Here is a 20,379-nt window from a genome sequence, read left to right on the forward strand (position 1 = left end):
AGTGCATTTTACAGTGCATTTACAAAGTTCACACAGCTAATATAACCCTCAAATGGATCTTTACAAGATGTTCGTCATGCATGCTTCGAATTATGTGAGTAAAGTATTTATTTTGATGTTTACGTTTGATTCTGTATGAGTTTGAGGCTATGCTCTGTGGCTAACAGCTAATGCTACACTGTTGGAGAGATTTATAAAGAATGAAGTTGTGTTTATGAATTATACAGACTGTGTTTAAAAACGAAAATAGCGACGGCTCTTGTCTCCGTGAATACAGTAAGAAACGATGGTAACTTTAACCACATTTAACAGAACATTGGCAACATGCTAACGAAACATTTAGAAAGACAATTTACAAATATCACTAAAAATATCATGCGATCATGGATCATGTCAGTTATTATTGCTCCATCTGACATTTTTCGCTGTTGTTCTTGATGGCTTACCTTGTCTGTGCACAGATCCAGACGTTAATACTGCCTTTCCTTGTCTAATGCCTTGAACATGGGCTGGCATATATGCAAATATTGGGGGCGTACATATTAATGATCCCGACTGTTACCTAACAGTCGGTGTTATGTTGAGATCCGCGTGTTTTCCGGAAGTCTTTTAAACAAATGAGATTTACATAAGAAGGAGGAAGCAATGGGGTTTGAAACTCAATGTATGTCTTTTCCATGTACTGAACTCTTGTTATGTAACTATGCCGAGGTAAATTCAAATTTTGATTCTAGGGCACCTTTAAGCCATTAGTCGACTAATCGGAAGTTTATATTAATTTAGTTACTTAAATATATACTGAGGAGAATATTAAACCATAATGAGTGTTTAATATATACAGTATATAGGCTTAATATATCATCTATTCCCCTCTCAAGCGCACACAAAGCTTGCTGCAAAGCACCGGCAAAAGTAATGATTATTAATGTGTTGGGGAAAAACATAGCAAGGTGACATTTTAATTATTTATTAATAAACTAGTGTTTTCTGAGTCAGTGTCGGCTGCAAAGATGAAGTTGACGATGCTGACTCGCCATCTCGGCAGTAGTGAACGTGCCTATAGAGAGAAATGCACCTTTCATACAAATTACATAATCAGAGAATATTTATTTTCGATTTGAATTGGTTTGTTTAACAGTAGACATTTCAAGCTTTCTGTAGATATATTTCTCATATTTGTGAGGAAAGTAGTCTATACGCTGAGTTTCGGTTCATTTTTATTACGCGCTCAAGTTTAGGGAGACTGATGGTGCGTTCACACCGGACGCGAATGAAGCGGTAAGCGCGAGTGATTTACATGTTAAGTCAATGCAAAGACGCGAATTGACATCCTGCGGCGCGATTCGCGCGAATGAAGCGGCGCGAATGACGCGATTCGCGCGAATGACGCGGCGCGAATTGAGCGATTCGCGCGAATCGCGCAAGTTGAAAAATCTGAACTTTGGCGAATTTCCGCGCCGCGTTAACCAATCGGGAGCTTGCTCTAGTAGTGACGTGACGTAGCGAGCTGAGGCAGAAATTCGAAACAACAATGGAGGACAAAATCATCGTCGCTGTACATCTTCATACATTTATAGAAACAGAAATAAAAAGGACCGTGTTTGAAAGAAAGTGAGTGAGGAGGTCGGACAATCTGATAAGTTGTAAAAAACGGTCTTTACTCAATTTGAGCTATATATATACATATATATAAATACATATTGAGACTACAAGCCAACTAAAGACGACCAATTGAGCTTATTCGCTGTAATTTACAATTATTTCCCCACTGACAAGTTGTGTTTATTCAGAGGAAGTGTGCAGAAGCAGTGGGAGAGTCTGGGACACATAAAGGAGCGGGAGAGCCCCTCTCATGACGCGAATTCGCGTCTGTTGTGAAGGGATTTTCACGCGCGAATGAAGCGAATGTCACGCGCGAATGAAGCGAGTAAACTCAAAATGTTCAAGCGTCCAACTACGCGCGAATAGCGCGATTTATTCGCGCAAGTCGCGTCTGGTGTGAACACAGCATGAGATGCCAGAAAGTGCATCCTGTTTGTTTTCTTTATTTTACAAAGACACAGCGTTTTCTTGTTATTGTAAGTTTACACAAATAAAAGTTTACAGCTTTGAATTATGTATTATTCTTATCTGTATGACCTAAAATGATGGAGTATTTAATTTGTTTCCGCTGTCATCAGGAAAAAATGCAAGTTATCACGGTGGCGCCTCCATGTCATGCAGTAAACGCTCTATACTTCAGCTTCACACTCTGCACAAACACTTGGATATGCGATTAATAATAGCCCACATATATCTAGATTAACATTAGAGCAAGCGGCCATGTAAAGTTGCTACTTACATTATTTTAAATGATAAGCCATATTTGAGGATGGTCGATGGCCATATGTCAATGGATGATAGGTGAACATTTGTTTTTCCTGCCCGACATACTGTAATACGACAAGGACCCACTGTTAACGATCCGTCCCTCATGCACTGCGGGTTTTATTTTCCTGCGACGAACCAACTAATAACATTTTTGGTCGACTAAGAATCTTCAAGTCAACTAATGATAAGTCAAATATTAGGGGGCAGCCCTAGTTTATAACAACACAAAAAGCATGAATAGAGTATCAAGATATTGCTGGGAGTCGGTCTTCATTATTGGGTGAAAAAAAAAATAGTGCCAACCCATATTCGGGATTTCGTTTTTATTTTGATTAATCGTGCATCCATAGCTGGGAGTACAAGTCCTCATGCCATTCCTATAAGCATCTTTAGATAAACATCTGACATCTGAGTACTTTGTACTGCAATGTACACTGAACTAAAGCAAACTAACTGCGATTTTTCTGATTGGTTTAAAAACATCAGGTTTGCTGTGCTTGGTGCAGTGCAGCTTCAAAGAGCTTTAAACGATCCCAGACGAGGAATAAGAGTCTAATCTAAAGAAACCATCGGTCATTTTCTTAAAAAAAATAAAATAAATAGGTACATACTTTTTAACCACAAATGCTCATCTTGCACTGCTCTGCGATGCGCCACACATAATCATGTGGGAAAGGTCACGCGTGACGTGGCGGAAGTACCGCGTTAGGGCGAAAAACTCCATCTCATTTTCTCCTCAAACTTCAAAATCGTCCAACATCGTTGTTTTACCTTTTTATGTAAAGGCCGTATGACTTGGTCTTTGCACATTCGCTTTGTAAACACTTGATCAGTACTTCTGCCTATGTCACGCGTGAACGTGACTATGTAATGTGTGGCGTATCGCAGAGCAGTGCAAGACGAGCATTTGTGATTAAAAAGTATCTACATGAAAATGAGTGATGGTTTCTCTAGATAAGACTCTTATTCCTCATCTGGGATCATGTAGAGCTCTTTGAAGCTGCACTGAAACTGACATTTGGACCTTCAACCTGTTGAACCCCAGCGAAGTCCACTATATGGAGAAAAATCCTTAATTTCTTTTTGACTGAAGAAAGAAAGACATGAACATCTTGGATGACATGGAGGTGTACTACAACATCCACTGACCTCCAAGTCCAGATGACAGTGCAGGTTAATGAGAGTACTCCAGTTTTTCACGTCTCCCTGGAACGAGGCTTTGGCCAGCAGCATGGGCACGGTGCGATGGCCCACCCCGGCCTCCAGCGTCAGGCAGATGGACTGGATGCTCATTTTGAGAGACTCTCCATGAGGAATGAGTGGAACGACGGAGCGGGTGACTTCTTCTCCTCCCTCCTCCAGGAACCAGAGCTTCAGGTCTCGCAGGCTGCGGCGTTCCCACAGGTCCTGTGGCACGGGGCTCTCCAGCTCCTCGGGGGTCTCAGCTGCAGGGCTCAGCGCTGACTGAATGGTGATGACGGTGTTTATGATGATGGGAGAGACCTTTGGGAACAGGAAGACAGTAATTGGTTCCAGCATCAGAGAGGGAACAAAAAGGTTCATATTCCACACTTTCATAGCTTTGTTCTCTAAAGTCTGCTTTTGCTACAAAAACTACAAACGTGAGTTTGTTTTTCATTTTGCAGAGTATCTGCAGGGATTTAAAAAAATCACCTGCACATTAAATTAATACTGTATGTCCATTCAGTACAAACCCATAAAATCTCAAAATAAATAATTTATCTCAGATTCTTTTACAGAGCTTGACAGTGTGAGCATTTCACATACATTTAAGACTGAAAATAGATGTGTGCAAACTGTAAATTCATTGAATTTGATTAAAAAAAAAAAGAAGAAAAAAAATTAATTTAAGGTCATAAAAGTCATATATCTTAAATGGTGTAACAAAAGTCTTAATGATCATTTTAAGAGGCCTTAAATTCAAGGCTGGAAAACAGCAATTGTGATAATAAAATTCAAAGGTGAAGATTTTATATTCAAAGTTTCAGAACAGTTTGAATGCTTCACATTTATGCCAAACAATTGCTTACGATTCACCGTTGATGAATTATGACAAGGTTTACTTTATGGTTTGTATTGTAATATGATTTAGATGGTTGTAAGAGTTCATATCTTATCTCCTTCATATGTTTGAATGAGCAACTGGAAGTAATAAGGACATTTCAAAATAAAGTGTCCTGGTGTATTTTGGGATTTGTTTATAATTAATTATAATTAAAAGTCTTTAATTATTTATGTGCTCCTAAATTTGTCAAATTAGGGGAAAAAAGTAAATGAGCTAATTGTTATATACTTGCGCTAGCATATTGTTAATGAGAATTTAGTTCAAACTTTGACCTGTGGAGAGCAGTAATACACTTAGCAGTGTCTACACTGCCAGAATTATAATAGAGAAGAATAAGAAGAAAGCTAGCTCAAGATAAGCATTTATGGTTAAAATGTATATACTTTTAATTTTTTTTTGAGCAATGAGCAATTGTTTCCCTGGATAAGACTCTTATTCCTCGTCTGGTATCGTTAAAAGCCCTTTGAAGCTGCACTGAAACTGTGATTTTGACCTTCAACCATTTGTCCACTATAAGTTCCATTTCTATGCAGACGACACCCAGATTTACATTCATTCAAAACCTGGTGATAATTCAGCTATTGGCTTTCTTGAACACTGCATTTCTGAGATAAAAATTTGGATGTCTCATTTCTCTGTTTCAATAGTGATAAGAAGGAAGAAATGCTTATCGGTTCACACCATCAAATTAATAAATCCGGTCCTCTAACCCTACAAGTGGAAGGCTCTGCTCTGGAGTCCTAAACTAAATTAAAAAAAATTAGGTGTGATATTTGACACAAACTTAACATTTGATCCTCATTTCCAGAATACAGTTAAAAATTCATTATTTCATCTCCAGGGATACAAACACATCAGGGGTGAAAAAGGTGAGAAAGATGTCACATCCCCACAACACCCCCTGCCCCATTTTAATATTAGAAACAGTGCTAATAGCTAAATAGTTAGATGCCAAATATATTATTTATTCTTTTAAGCTTAATTTATCTGGATTATCTGGATTTTTAACAAAACATTAGAAAACTAAACAAAATAAGTGACAAAATGCTCTATTTAATGTTATACATCTATTTATAAATGTCTAAAACGTTATTTTAAAAAATGAATTCATTGTGTAAATAAATAGTTTGAAATTAATGACTTGTTTCGTCCAGAGATTTTAAACTATCTATCAAGTACATTTTAAAAGTAACTGGTCGCCACCTACTGGCATGTAATACAATCTTTATTTGAAGCGTAACATTAGTTTCAAAGGAAATCTACTAATTTTGATCGCTGTTTATATCTGTATTTATATCTGGCCAGGGTCTGCTCATTGTTGAGACCCCTTTTTACACTGTGGTTACCCCACATTATTGTGTCTCTTGGGTCTGCGATATTCCCTTCAAAGCTAACAAACCAGCGCCTTTATTTGTTGCTCAGTGACGATTGTGTTGAAGTAAGTCATGCGCAAGTGCTGCTCAATTTGGCTATATTTAATTGGCTCATTAGTTGAGTATGTGTGCTAAATCTGTGCATATTACATATTACCAGCTAATTACGTGATCCATTTATTGAAACATAACCTTTTAAATTGCCTAGTGATTTGACATTGTTACCATCCACTGTTGATTTTTACCTGCATTTTACAGCCGTTCATTTCAAACCCTGTCATTTAGAAATTGCACAGAACATGTGTGTGTAAAAGCAAACTGTTTAATTACGTATATATAGTATAATATAGTAAAATATAGTGTAGTAGAGCTCGAATGCGCACTTCAGAAACTGTTTTGCAAATACTATGTATTCGGATATACTACTCTTTTGGCGTACTGTTTTTTGCATATTATATAGTAGGGAAGTATTTGATTTCGGGCACAGTGTGGGTCTTTTCTATTGAAGGCAGGACTTATTCTGCAATATGCGTGTTGCATTTTCTCCCATTTCTCCAAAGTCTTTGGTTGTACTATTTCTTGAAAATAAATGGCAGTTTATTTGATATTTTACATTTTAGGTGGCCTTTAAATTATGCATGAATTCAATTGGATCACCCTCCACTCTTCTATAGATGATTTTTTCTTTCGAGGAATGACTTTGTTACTGCTTGCACTTTCAGTCCATCTGACAAACACATCCTGGACCCTTTAATTAGTTTCATCTGCTGTTTACCTGTTAATTAACCACTTTCACCCAGTAATGCCTCTTAGTGATGCCAGATAGCATTTTCATCATTTCCAATCCATGTATCCCTCTAAAGTTCACAGTGGCTTTAAGTGGAGAGACAGACTCATTTAAGATGATTTCTGAGGTTTAGATTCAGAGAACTGATGTGACACACCACAGTGTGTCTGAGGGATGTGGCCACAGGCAGTAAAATGTAAATTAAGCAAATTTTACCACAGATAAACCAGCAATTCTGTAGAAATGACAGGATTGCATGCCAGCACAAATGCAATTTTTCTTTTTAATATTAATTTATGCATTGATGTTTTGAGTGCCATGCATTACTGTTTGGGCAACAGAAACACCAGAAAATTATTTAAAACAGGAGATTGAACTGACTTAAGATGGTTGTGAAATCATAAAAATATCTGATATGACCAAAAGTGTCCACGGTATGGAAGCCCATTTTTGAATGGAAGAAAGAAAATCATGTAAATCATTATTAGGGACTTATAACCAGGGCTCTGAACCGGTTCAAGGAATGAAAACAGGAAACAAATGAAATTTTGACCGGAACGTAACCAGAAATGGATACTACATCAAATGTAATTACCTGCAGCGCTTCTGTGAACAGAGAAAACAGAATAAAACTATAGGCCTACATATATAAAATAAAAGGGAATATTTAGGCCTATGGGCTACGTGAAATATTTCACTTAAATAATTAGGTATACGAAAGTGGTTCATTGTTGTGCACTACAAAGATCTAGAAAAGGAAACAGACATTCTGCTTGTTTTCGTTATTTAAGTGTAATTTTGTAAATGTATGAACAAATGTAAATGTAAATGTATACCTGTATGACCATAAATTACACAGTACAGTTTACTCTCTTAGAAGAAAAAAAAAAAAAGAAATCCAGTGGTCGCGCCGGTGCCTCACGGTAAATCTGGGTAAATCTTCATAATTCAGATTTACCAAAGCATATTTTTATTATGTGGCAGAAATGGGCTTCTTTACATCAATGGTAAACTTTTGTAAGACATCAAAAAGGTAAATAAACGGCCATTAGTTATTAGATATAAAAATCACACCCACTAACATATTTAATGTTCTAAAAGGATAAATATAATATGTAATGGTGATGCAACTTTCAGTTGTTGACTTTAATTCATCTCAACCTGCTGGCACCCAGTGTCTAGAAGGTTTGTTAGGTGGGAGTAGCCCACAAAACCCCCAAAACCAGATGGGCATCCTCTGCCCCTTAAATTATTATTTTTTGTTATCCCACTGGACTTAACTATATTTACGAACTAATCATTTATAAAATGCACATACAAAATACATATAAAAGACAATCGAACATGTAAAGCTTTGAAATTAAAATTAGTTAAGTTTAAGAATAAAAGGCGTAATTTAAAAGCTGGCTGTCTGAAATTAAAATCTTGCATAAACTAGTATAAAAATGATGCATAAAATTGTTAATTTAAATTCAAGATAACAATAACCATTTGAGATGAGAAACTTGGACATCAAATACATAAAATAACCTTCTAAGATCACTTTATTTTTCATACGTTTTTTGCGCTCTGCAAAAGTGAGAGATTGGGAAACCATCATTTTATAAGTCAGACTCAAACCTATATCACTCATTAAACCTTCGTCCTCAGTTAGGAACCTGGGTGTGCTCTTTGATACCAATCTTTCATTTGAAAGTCATGTTTCTAGTATCTGTAAAACCGCCTTCTTCCATCTAAAAAATATATCTAAATTACGACATATGCTCTCAATGACAAATGCGGAACAGTTGGTTCATGCATTCATGACCTCAAGACTAGATTATTGTAACGCTCTACTGGGTGGTTGTTCTGCTCGGCTTTTAAACAAACTACAGTTGGTTCAAAATGCGGCAGCTAGAGTTCTTACTAGAACCAGAAAGTATGACCATATTAGCCCAGTTCTGTCAACATTACATTGGCTCCCTATTAAACATCGTATAGATTTTAAAATCTTGCTACTTACTTATAAAGCTCTAAATGGTTTAGCTCCCCAGTACCTAAGTGAGCTCTTAATGCATTATAGTCCTTCACGTTTATTGCGATCTCAGAATTTAGGCCAGTTGATAATACCCAGAATATCAAAATCAACTGAAGGCGGCAGATCATTTTCCTATTTAGCACCTAAACTCTGGAACAATCTTCCTAGCATTGTTCGGGAAGCAGACACACTCTGTCAGTTTAAATCTAGACTAAAAACACATCTCTTTGCTCTTGCATACACATAACACATTATCAATACATTAACATTTTTCAAATCCGTTAAAGGATTGTTACGCTGCAATAATTAGGTCGGCCGGAACCGAGAACATTTCCTATAACACTAGATATACCTGTACATCAGAACAAGAATGGCATCTACGCTAATATCTGTCTCTCTGCTTATCCTGAGGTTTGCCGGGTGCTGGATCCAGGCCGTATCCAGGTCAGATGGAGAACCTGCGTCTGGACCTGACTACAACGTAGCCCAGGATCCCCGTATCCGCTTACATATATTTATATATAATCGATTTTTAATCTCTATAATAAAAATGTACAATTCAGATTTTGATCTCCATATACATTTACATATATATATCTTCCAAGGGGTTTTTTCCCTCCTAGGACTTTTTTCCCAGTGCTAGCACGCTGGGTTTTTCTCCTAGGGGGTTTTTTCCACCCCTGGAAGTCAGCCGACATTGGCTTAATGTAGCACCATCTTGTATATGTTACATATTACCACGCTTGCTTGTACAGTTTTAACCACTTCCCTTTTTTTCTGTGCTTCTAATATGTAAAGCTGCTTTGAAACAATTACCAATTGTAAAAGCGCTATATAAATAAATTTGACTTGACTTGACTTGATTGGCACCAAGACTTCAATGTGCCAAGCATGTATGCAAACTGCTGGACCAGACACTTTTATCCAAATATCCCGTGTTGAATTCAAGGTACACGTCAGTTCATGCCTTCCCTGGGAATCAAACCCACAACCTTAAAACAGTTAAAGGTCCACTGTTTCAGCTAGGGACTTTCAGACTTCAGAAAGAGTTCCTGAAACTTGTACTGCACTGCACTGTATGCACAATCCATACCTCAGCATATACTATGCACAACTTCATTTACTTCTTAAACATGGTTTTAAGATTTCTGAGGTTCAGATTCAGAGAACTGATATTTGAAGGGGAATTCGTTGCTATTCTCAAAGGCGTCACTTACTTCAGAGCATCTCATCTCTGATAGGAAACCTTCATAGAAAAATAGCCCACAGAAAAAAAAAAAAAAAAAACAATAACATTTTTTTTTTTTTTTAAGTGTATCCACTGCCACCTTCATACGTTGCTTTTTTACGTTGTGCACCTATATAAACACCCGGCCCCTTTCCGATCATCAACACTCACCTGCTGACTAGCATCAGGTCACAACCTGTGTTTAAATTAGCTTGGTTCACAGCACTGAAACAAACACAAAGAATGGATTCTTGTCTCAACATGGTGCTTCTGTGTGGACTTCTGTTAATAGCATCTCTTCAGACAACCAATGTGTTTAGTTTTCCAAAGTCCAAAAGAGAGAAGACCAATTTGGAGACAAATATCAGCTCTCTGCAAGAACAATATGTAAGTGATGTCTACTATCATGAACTTCTGCAGCGGGTTTGAAAGCAGCTCAGTCTGTGTAAACAAGATGAATTACTTCAATTCTTGGACTTGCAGCTAATATTAGCAAGAAGAAACCTATTGCACAATAAACTTTGTGACACTTTGATCTTAGATTAGGAGTTAAGATCCACAAGAGATGCACATTCATTCATAACGGTCACTGTTTTTTGCCCAGAATGGCACAGAAGGGGTTTCAAAGTCTGTTTTTGCTTCTCATCTGTACCAGCTGAATGTAAGTTTTTACTGTGCAAAATGCTAAAATATGAAAATGCAAATGAATGGTATGCCTCTATATAAGTATCATGCTAATAATACTTGTTTCTCTAATCCAAGGCTTTCTGCACTTGTAATTCGCTGTTGCTCGAAAGAATGCTGAACATCTATGAAGAACTTTTCCAAAACATGAAGTCTGAGCAGAAAGAAGTGAAAAACAATCTAAAAAATTTAATGACTGAGGTGAAAATTCTAAGACACCAGTACAGTGAGGAACATAAAGTATGGAGAGAGCTTCAGGAAATAAACTCAGTCAAGGTAAACATAAAGAGAAAGTCCTGTCTTCATTGTGAAAGTGTACATTTTTAGTTGAATTGCCATTTATCATCTGATATAATATATGATATGATATCTAAAACATGCTTTATTCTCACTCAGGTGAAGAATGGAACAACCAGAGCAGGAGCATTAAATGACTTTCTCCAGGTGTTTGATTGGGCATATACAGAAAAACAGGTGCAATGGAAGATCCAAAAGTCTTTCATTTAATAAACTTGTACTCTACTACACCATCCATAACTTATGATCTAATTTTTTCTCATCACAAGTGTGTTTGCATCATTTACAGTGTACAGAAAAGATGAACGTTGATTTCTAACTGGATTTGCTTGAATATTCTGTGAGCTACACTGGCTAAATGGTTAATTACAGTAAATTAATTGTGTAGTGCATGTAGGAGGATATCAAATATGTTTGATATTTTGAGCCAGCTTTAGAACATTTTTATTGTCATTTGTCATACTACTCCTACAAACACGACGCATGTTTACATGCCATTTGTTTCAGAACGACTCAAAAGTCTGGTTGTGTGTGATCTGATATGTTTAGTGTGTGATGCCCAGTTTTTCTCTGTAACCATTTAAAAAGTTGGCAAGTGTATGATGCCTAGTGTAAAAGTCACACACTTGAAACAGCTAATCAAAGACTTCAGACAGGGAGATGCGAGGTTCTGTGGCTCTAATATTGGAGAATGCGTAACAGCTAGCTTGGATCATGTGAGGCATGAACTGAAAAGTCTTTATAGTTGCTAAATGTCTGTTTAGATGTGGATTGTCATGTTCATGCTGCTCTCGATTTACTTTAGGTGATATTCATGGAGAAAGTGAACGACTGTCACAATCTGACAGGTGTTATATGCAACAAATCTGCAGTAAGTAGTAATAATAAATATTCTACATGAAGTCAGTTGTAACTAGTCAGTGGGAATATAAATGTAATCAATTTACTTCTGTCTTTTCTAATATAGAGTCTTCATATTGTTCAGGAAGAACCAGCCAAACCAACTATCGCTGCAGATTTTGTGAATTTCTGTCTTCACACAGGTCTTTAGTGAGAAGAGAATCTTGGGATAGGAAATCCAGGCATCTGAAATTTGCCGAGCAGTTTGAGGTGGTGTTCTTTGAAAATGTTAATGTTAAAGAAATGCAGGTGTGTTGTGAAAAATGGGGGGTGGGAGCATTCTAGTTTTGTTTGTAATTGTATTTTACATACGGTTACATTTTAGTGTAATTGTATTGTGAAATGTGCAGCAACTTGAGCTTTTTTTAAGTGATACTCTGTTCATTTTTGAAGTTTTTATTGTAAACTATTTACACAAAGGAATATTTTACTGTTCAACCACTTATGTGTATTTGATATGTATTTACAGTTACTGGTATTAAGTGCCTTTTGAATTCAGTTGTTGAATGTGCATGTTATTCAATATGAAAATGGCCTTTAATAGTTATTGAAAGAACATATTTACCACAGTTAAGGTATAAATGGGCTTGTCACTGGGGTGGTACCTTAGGCTTTAGGGGACAAGAGTTGTAACTTTGATGAAGGTACAATATTGTACCAACAAGTTTTAAAAACCAAAAAGGTACATTTGGTTCCCCGTGGAACAAATCATGTCCTTTAAGGCACAAACTGAAATTGTGCAAAATTGATTCTTTATATTAAAGGTGCCCTAGAATTAAAAATTGAATTTACCTCGGCATAGTTGAATAACAAGAGTTCAGTACATGGAAATGACATACAGTGAGTCTCAAACCTTCTTATGTAAATCTAATTTGTTTAAAAGGGCATATTGCAGGTTAGAGCTTTAGTGATTCAATGTATAGAAAAATAATGTATGGAATAGATTTTCTTGAAAAAACACGCATAAATACGCTACATAGGCTTCTGGAGTCGTTTTTTGTGAGAAAATTTTACTTCCGCATCTGAAAAATGCCCAATCGGACGTGACGTCAGTGAAGGGAGGGCGATCAATATAAAACTATAGGAAAACAATGGATCGCAATGACAGTTCGGACGCTGAGGAAATTGTAAATGCTTATTTATACTCGTATAACTAATCACAGCCATACAATTAGCCTGCTGTGTGGTCAAGAGAGCAGGGACAGGCCAGAATTAGACAGAATAACGGTCAAAAGAGACAAATTGAGCTGTTGTGTGAGGAGAAGCAGTGGAGAACAGGACAGAGACCGGCGTAAGCTTATAGATTACGTTAGGTAACGACATGTGCTCAGATCACAATATTGTACAGATTATTATCATGAATCAGTCAATAGCAAAGCTATTGGTCATCTAGGAGTAACTGATTACTAATAACAGAAACGAATAAACTTTGATCAAGTGTATGTCACACGCGTTAATATCCGTCCACACTAACGTTACGTGATATAGCCGTTTCTCATCACGACTGATTTGGTAGTTAGCAAATGAAATAATCAAACACAAAACTTAAAATGTGCACCGTAAGTCTTCATCGAGCTGCATCTCTGACGGATCCGTGATCATGTCTCCCGCCGACGGCCAAACATATAGTGTTACTGTATGTGTTTCATGTTATCCTTTATTCATTAATTCTGTGTTATGAGTTTATTCCGTGCCCATTCACTGATAGTGTGAGGATGTATATGACGCCGTGATTATGTAGTTGTGTGAACTTGAATGTATATACTGTATAAGTTTACATACATGGCATGCATGAAAATTTGAGTATTTACATTACCAGCACATCATTCAAAACCGTTTTGTGTGTGAGAGTGTGAGACTGTATGCATGTGTACATAATTTGTATTTATCAGTGTTGAAATTGATTCAAGTAAAAACGGTGAAGAAGCATAGCGTGTGTAAGTTTATTAATTTAATATAATCATTTACAGAAGTATTACAATGTTGAACTCCCATCATATCAATGAACGCGTTTTTCGAAGCACATGCAGAAGTGAAGTCCCGTCTCTTCTGCACAAAACAAACCCCGGCACAGAAGATAGCAGCGTAGTTTTTCTTGTTAGTAAACCTCTGTACTCGATGTCCTGACAGGCTGAAGTTTGTGCAACCTCCACAAACACAATAATTTACCATTACGATGATAAATAGAATACAAAAACTACCGAAAACACACTGATTCACGGCCGCTGTTGCTAAATAGCAATATATTCTGCACTGAATCAACACAGAACTCTGGGAACAGCTCCCTGTAGTGACGTAAAATGACGCAACGCTGAAAAAAAAGCGTTTTTTACAGAGACCGTCACTTTATCTACTAAATTAATGCCCTTATGTCTCGCAAAACATTTTTAAACCCTGCAGTACCTTTTTATATGGTATTTTTGTACAAGGTTATATATTCATCTCGAAAAAAATGTTAAACCTGCAATATGCACTTTAAGATATCAATGATTTCTAAATGGAAGCTGATCACCATTTAAAGCTACATCACCTTGAGTGTGAGGGAGCTGATAGACAGCTCGATCTCCTGAGGCTGAGAAGGCGATTGGCTGCTCTGGAAGAACACCTGACACGGCTGGAGCACCGTCGTCACGTTGTTCTCACGCTTCTCTCGCACAAACGGACACGCCACCACCTTCAGATCTGAAATGGCAGCCGTCATTGACTGACCGCTGGGCTCGCTCTTCATCACCAGCTCACACTGCGTCGTCATAACCAGTGCCGGAGCTTCAGCGCGTGTGAGATCAGCCACAAAAACTATCTCGGGATTCTTAACCACAACGTTCATCTCGGTTTTGGAAACCACTGGTGGAGCAGGAACAGCTAGCAAAGGAAAGACACAAATCAAATAGCCAGTGCTGTTTTAGTATCATTGATATACTATTATAGTTTGTTAAAATGTTGAATTAGATTTTATTTTTAGATGAACTGTTTTAATTTGAATGTTTTAGTAATTTTGTTTTTGCCATTTTTGTTCATTTATGTAATTTTATTTTTAGTAATTTTAGTTCTTTAACTTAACCTAAATGAAAATGAGAAATGCTGTTTTGGCAACTAGTTATTTAAAACAAAAGTTATTTCAGTTAATGTAATAAAGTAATACAAATGTTTATGGATTTAGTACACAATAATAACACTGCAAATAGCAAGGTAAAACAAATGTTTATTGAATCTTATTTAGACCGTCTTCAACAAGATGGTCCCTTCATTACAAATCACTAACCTGGGTCTTTGGAGGAGCTGGCGGGTTGTTTGCTGCTCTTAGGAGGACCAGAGAAGCCGTCTGCCATAGCTTTAAGAAAGACATCAGCCACTGTGAGCAGGAACTCTACACTGGCACACAGATAGATGTCCTGAACCAGGGTGTCCAGAACGGTATATTCCCGGCCTTGTCGGTAACTCACGTCTACCATCACATTGCCTTCCCTGCCCTGACGCATCGCCATCATCCTAAAGCAGCATGAAAGTAGAGAAGACATTTAGTGACTCAATGACAAACTTTATTTACCATAAGACCGTAACTAACAACTTTTCAATATCAACTTTTCGATTAACTGCATATGTAAACATACATTTTGTGCAAAAAAGATATATACAGTATATATAAAATATAAACTGATTTCAGATAAAGAGGTTTTTCCATGCACAGAGCAAAGAAACTTTTGGTTATCCATTAATATTTTTTTTTATTTTTTCTTCAAATAATCAATTAATTGGACATAAGCATACATTTTGTGCAAAAAAGGTTTGAAATATTAATGTTTTAACATTAGTGATTCTAGATAAAGAGGTTCATATATATATACATATTATATATACATATATATATATATATATATATATATATATATATATATATATATATATATATATATATATATATATATATATATATATATATATATATATATATATATATAACATGTATATATATATGAACCTCTTTATCTAGAATAAAAAAAAAACAACTAATCGATAATTAAATTATTAGATTATTGCTGATTTTATCAATTAGTTAGCCATATCCCAGAACATGAGCAATGACTCTAATGTCAACTGTATGGGGCAGGAGAACTTTACATTTGTACATATAAACAACATTTAACACAAACTGGAGCATCTTCAGTGTATGTGATCTACCTGGATGTGATCATTTTCACCCTCTGTCTCTTGTCATCTAGGAGACAGTTTGTGAGTTTGAGGGAGGCTTTCATGGAGCTGTCAGAGAACATGTGCACAGCGGTGGAGATGGTGCCCAACGTGAACTCTGCCAACTTCAAACTCTCATCACGAGAGTCTGATAACTGGACCTATACACAAACAGATTCCAAAAACTGAACCAGAATGCAAAATATTTAAACTTAGTTTCGTATGTAAACATTAAACTTTCATCTACTGTGAGCTGAGTGTATTTTGTCACCTCGTTGTTCGGGCTGTACAGGACCAGTGTCATGGAGTCAAACTTGAAGTCCAGTTTCAGAGTGTTCTTTAGTTTGCCTGTTTTCTGGCCCTCCACCACTGCTGCGGTCACAACCGTGTTTCCTCCAACAAAATAAAAAGGTACTATTTGAGAATATTATCTCAATACTTTTTTGAATTGGGAAATATCTAAGAAATAATTGACAACAGGCCATTGAATTCTTAGAAAATAATGCACACCCAAGGTGGTAATGCCGTTACAATTCGGGTGTGCATTATTTTCTAAAAATTCAATGGCCCGGAGTCAATCATTCCGCTTATACTATGGTTACCACACCTCAAGACACTGTTCTGATGTTGTATTTCAAGACATTTGTCAGGTTTTTGTCCTTAAAACACTCTTGTGTATGGGACTAATCTCTTACACATCTCATTCCAGGCCTGTTTCTAATTCCAAAATGTAATTTCAGACTATATAAGTTTATCTACCTCATTAAGCGCAGTTATTACCTCGCTGGTGAGAAATGTCATGTAGCTTTTAAAGGTGCCATTGAATTGAAAACTGAATTTATCTCAGCATAGGTGAATAACAAGCATTCAGTACATGGAAATGACATACAGTGAGTCTCAAACTAAATTTTTTCCTCCTTCTTATGTAAATCTCATTTGTTTAAAACCTCCGAAAAACAGACAAATCTCAACATAACACCGACTGTTACGTAACAGTCGGGATCATTAATATGTAAGCCCCCAATATTTGAATATGCCAGCTCATGTTCAAGGCATTGGACAAGGGCAGCCAGTATTAACGTCTGGATCTGTGCACAGCTGAATCATCAGACTAGTTAAGCAAGCAAGAACAATAGCAAAAAATGGCAGATGGAGCGATAATAACTGACATGATCCATGATATCATGATATTTTTAGTGATATTTGTAAATTGTCTTTCTAAATGTTTCGTTAGCATGTTGCCAATGTACTGTTAAATGTGGTTAAAGTTACCATCGTTTCTTACTGTATTCACGGAGACCAGAGCCGTCGCTATTTTCATTATTAAACACTTGCAGTCTGTATAATGCATAAACACAACTTCATTCTTTATAAATCTCTCCAACAGTGTGTAATGTTAGCTTTAGCCACGGAGCACTATCAAATTCATTCAGAATCAAAAGTAAACATCCAAATAAATACCATACTTATGCGATTAATCATGCTGCACGATGAATACTTTGTAAAGATCCATTTTGAGGGTTATATTAGCTGTGTAAACTTTGTTTATGCAATGATAGAGTCGAGAGCACAGGAGGGGGCGGAGAGCGCGAGCAATTAAAGGGGCCGCAGCCTGAATCGGCGCATTTCTAATTATGCCCCAAAATTTGAGCTGAAACTTCACAGACACATTCAGGGGACACCTTAGACTTATATATCTTGTGAAATAACATTCGATGCGACCTTTAAGTGGCTAAACTATTTTACTGATAAAATCGCCAGAGCAGCACAGACAAAACATTTCTGTGCGAGTGTGTGTCCGTACTATACAGTATGCGTGTACGTTTGAAAGAGAGAGAGAGAGAGAGCGGGAGAGAGTATGCAATTTCAGGACACAATAAAACATATTTTGTGGCAAAAACCATGACTATAATTTGTCGTTTTCATCCTATTGTTTACAATATTTGCTTTGTCAGTGTCGTTATGGGTTTTGTTTCTTTTGCGATTGTAGGCTGTAGGACCTATTGAAATAACTGAAAACATTTGGTGAAGTGATATGGAACTGCAATGCGGTCAAGACCTGCTAGAACTACTTTAGCCGTGCGTTTCCCTGAAAATAATTGCACACCTTAGAACATTGGTCAACCAATCGGATTCAAGCATTCAACAGCCCCGTAGTATAAGTTTGAATTAATAAATACATGGGCAATTCAGTAATAATTATTACAAACCTGCTAAGAAAACAACACTAAAAAAAATATATAATAATTTCACATTTAATCCCCAAATTAACGTAGAAACAACAAAGACAGTTTTGATCTAACAGGTAGGTAATATACAGAAATTGAATAAACTTATCAAACACTTCACAGTCTTCACTGCATAGATTTTAAATTAAAGGTGCCCTAGAACTTTAAAAAAAAAAAAAGATGTAATATAAGTCTAAGGTGTTCCCTGAATGTGTCTGTGAAGTTTCAGCTCAAAATACCCCATAGATTTTTTTTAATTCATTTTTTTAACTGCCTATTTTAAGGCATATTTAGAAACGAGCCGATTTCAGGTTGCGGCCCCTTTAAATCACGCGCTCTCCGCCCCCTCCCGAGCTCTCGACTCTATCACAGCATAAACAAAGTTTACACAGCTAATATAACCCTCAAAATGGATCTTTACAAAGTGTTCGTCATGCATACTGAATGCATGCATCGGATTGTTTGAGTATTGTATTTACCTGGGTGTTTACATTTGATATTGAATGAGTTTGAGGCTATGCTCTGTGGCTAACTGGCTAACACTACACTGTTGGAGAGATTTATAAAGAATGAAGTTGTGTTTATGAATTATACAGACTGCAAGTGTTTAATAATGAAAATAACGACGACTCTTGTCTCCCTGAATACATTAAGAAACAATGGTAACTTTAACCACATTGAACAGTACATTAGCAACATGCTAACGAAACATTTAGAAAGACAGTTTACAAATATCACTAAAAAATATCATGGATCATGTCAGTTATTATTGCTCCATCTGACATTTTTCGCTGTTTTCCTTGCTTGCTTACCTAGTCTGATTATTCAGCAGTGCACATCCAGACGTTCTGCCCTTGTGTAATACTGACTGCCCTTGTGTTATACCTCAATCATGGGCTGGCATATGCAAATATTGGGGCGTATACCCCGACTGTTACGTAACAGTCTGTGTTATGATGAGATTCGCCTGTTTTCCGGAAGTCTTTTAAACAAATGAGATTTATATAAGAAGGAGGAAACAATGGTGTTTGAGACTCACTGTATGTCTTTTCCATGTACTGAACTCTTGTTATTTAACTATGCCAATATGAGTTCAATTTTTAATTCTAGGGCACCTTTAAATATAGATTAATCCTTATGAAAGCTATAAAAAAAGTTATTTCGTCAAAAGCAGTGAGTGATTTGCTGTTTGTCTTATGCTCTTTGATTAACTTTAATGACAGACAGCAGCAGGTTTATTAGGCTGCTGTCACTTTAAGACCTGCCACACATGACACGGATCTGACACACATTTTCTCACATCTCTTTATGTTCATTTAAGACTTTATTTAACTAATTTAGGACTGTGCTTACAAGGTACTCGTCATAATGGCATTTTGGCATAATTTTGAGTGTTTGTTCATTCAAGCACGATAGAGAACTCGATGCACCCTGTATGAAGTGGCTTTCTGTGTGCATGAGTCATGTGTTAAGTGAAGATAAAGACTAAATGTTTAACAGTGTTTCTTTGTTATTTTGAAAAAAACATGCAAAAAATATTTAAACTATTAAACATTAAAATATTTAAGTTATTTAAATTAGGTCAAAATCTGTTTCTTTCCCCTAATCTTTTAAAAATATTTGTATTTATGAAATTAGAAATGGCTATAGCATGATATTTGAATTTACATATTGCAATTGCAATATTTGAAATTACCCTTAATCAATGCTTAAATAGTATCCATTCAAAAAAAGGCAAAGACAAGGACACAGAAAGTATGCTTGACACAACCTATGCATGCAGTAGTGATCGATGAAGCTCACAATCTGTGTTTGTGTGTGTTTTATACCTCCAGAACTCTGAGAATCTTTGGTAGAAACCATGTCTCCTTTATCAGAGCTGGATGGAGCTGGAGGATCACCAGAAGTCTCAGACAGATTCTCACTCAGAGTCTTCAGCACTATAGTGAGGTCCTCCTGACTCAAGATCAGCTACAATAAACACACATTTATATTAGCTGCAATATCCCTTACCCCTATAAACACACACAGAAGTAAACACAAATATATGCTCTTACACTCATGGGTTTGAGGTGTGCATTGATCTGGATGTCAGGTATGCTGTGATACCAGGAGGCAGAGAGATTGCGTTTGATTGACAGATCCATGTTGACTGGTTTGAGTAACTGAATCTCACTCTTAAATTGTCCATCACTGAATGTGGTCCTGAGAAAATACAATA

General features: G+C 36.6%; 2 protein-coding genes across 4 annotated transcripts in view; one reads left to right on the top strand and one right to left on the bottom strand.

The window, feature by feature from the left end:
* The window catches only part of vps13a (vacuolar protein sorting 13 homolog A), a 90,539-nt gene that overhangs the window by 41,694 nt on the left and 28,466 nt on the right, over positions 1-20,379 (bottom strand). For all 3 annotated transcript variants that reach the window (XM_067395484.1, XM_067395485.1, XM_067395486.1), the window contains 7 exons: positions 20,216-20,363; positions 19,988-20,129; positions 16,202-16,323; positions 15,922-16,091; positions 15,005-15,231; positions 14,273-14,604; positions 3,520-3,873 (listed from right to left, as the gene is read on the bottom strand). In XM_067395484.1, coding sequence (XP_067251585.1) covers positions 3,520-3,873; positions 14,273-14,604; positions 15,005-15,231; positions 15,922-16,091; positions 16,202-16,323; positions 19,988-20,129; positions 20,216-20,363 — 1,495 coding nt within the window. The remainder of the gene's footprint in view (positions 1-3,519; positions 3,874-14,272; positions 14,605-15,004; positions 15,232-15,921; positions 16,092-16,201; positions 16,324-19,987; positions 20,130-20,215; positions 20,364-20,379) is intronic.
* On the top strand, positions 10,105-11,893 carry LOC137027416 (interferon gamma-related-like). Its single transcript, XM_067395600.1, has 6 exons — positions 10,105-10,248; positions 10,466-10,522; positions 10,624-10,821; positions 10,942-11,019; positions 11,648-11,713; positions 11,810-11,893. The coding sequence occupies exons 1-6, from the start codon at positions 10,105-10,107 to the stop codon at positions 11,891-11,893; spliced, it is 627 nt and encodes a 208-aa protein (XP_067251701.1).

This window comes from Chanodichthys erythropterus, chromosome 9, assembly GCF_024489055.1.
Source record: "Chanodichthys erythropterus isolate Z2021 chromosome 9, ASM2448905v1, whole genome shotgun sequence".
NCBI classification, from domain to species: Eukaryota; Metazoa; Chordata; class Actinopteri; order Cypriniformes; family Xenocyprididae; genus Chanodichthys; species Chanodichthys erythropterus.

Coding starts and splice junctions, on each gene's coding strand:
- LOC137027416 (XM_067395600.1), top strand. CDS start 10,105: ATGGATTCTTGTCTCAACATGGTGCTTCTGTGTGGACTTCTGTTAATA. Junction 10,249..10,465: donor GCTCTCTGCAAGAACAATAT/GTAAGTGATGTC, acceptor TTTTTTGCCCAG/AATGGCACAGAAGGGGTTTC. Junction 10,822..10,941: donor AGGAAATAAACTCAGTCAAG/GTAAACATAAAG, acceptor ATTCTCACTCAG/GTGAAGAATGGAACAACCAG.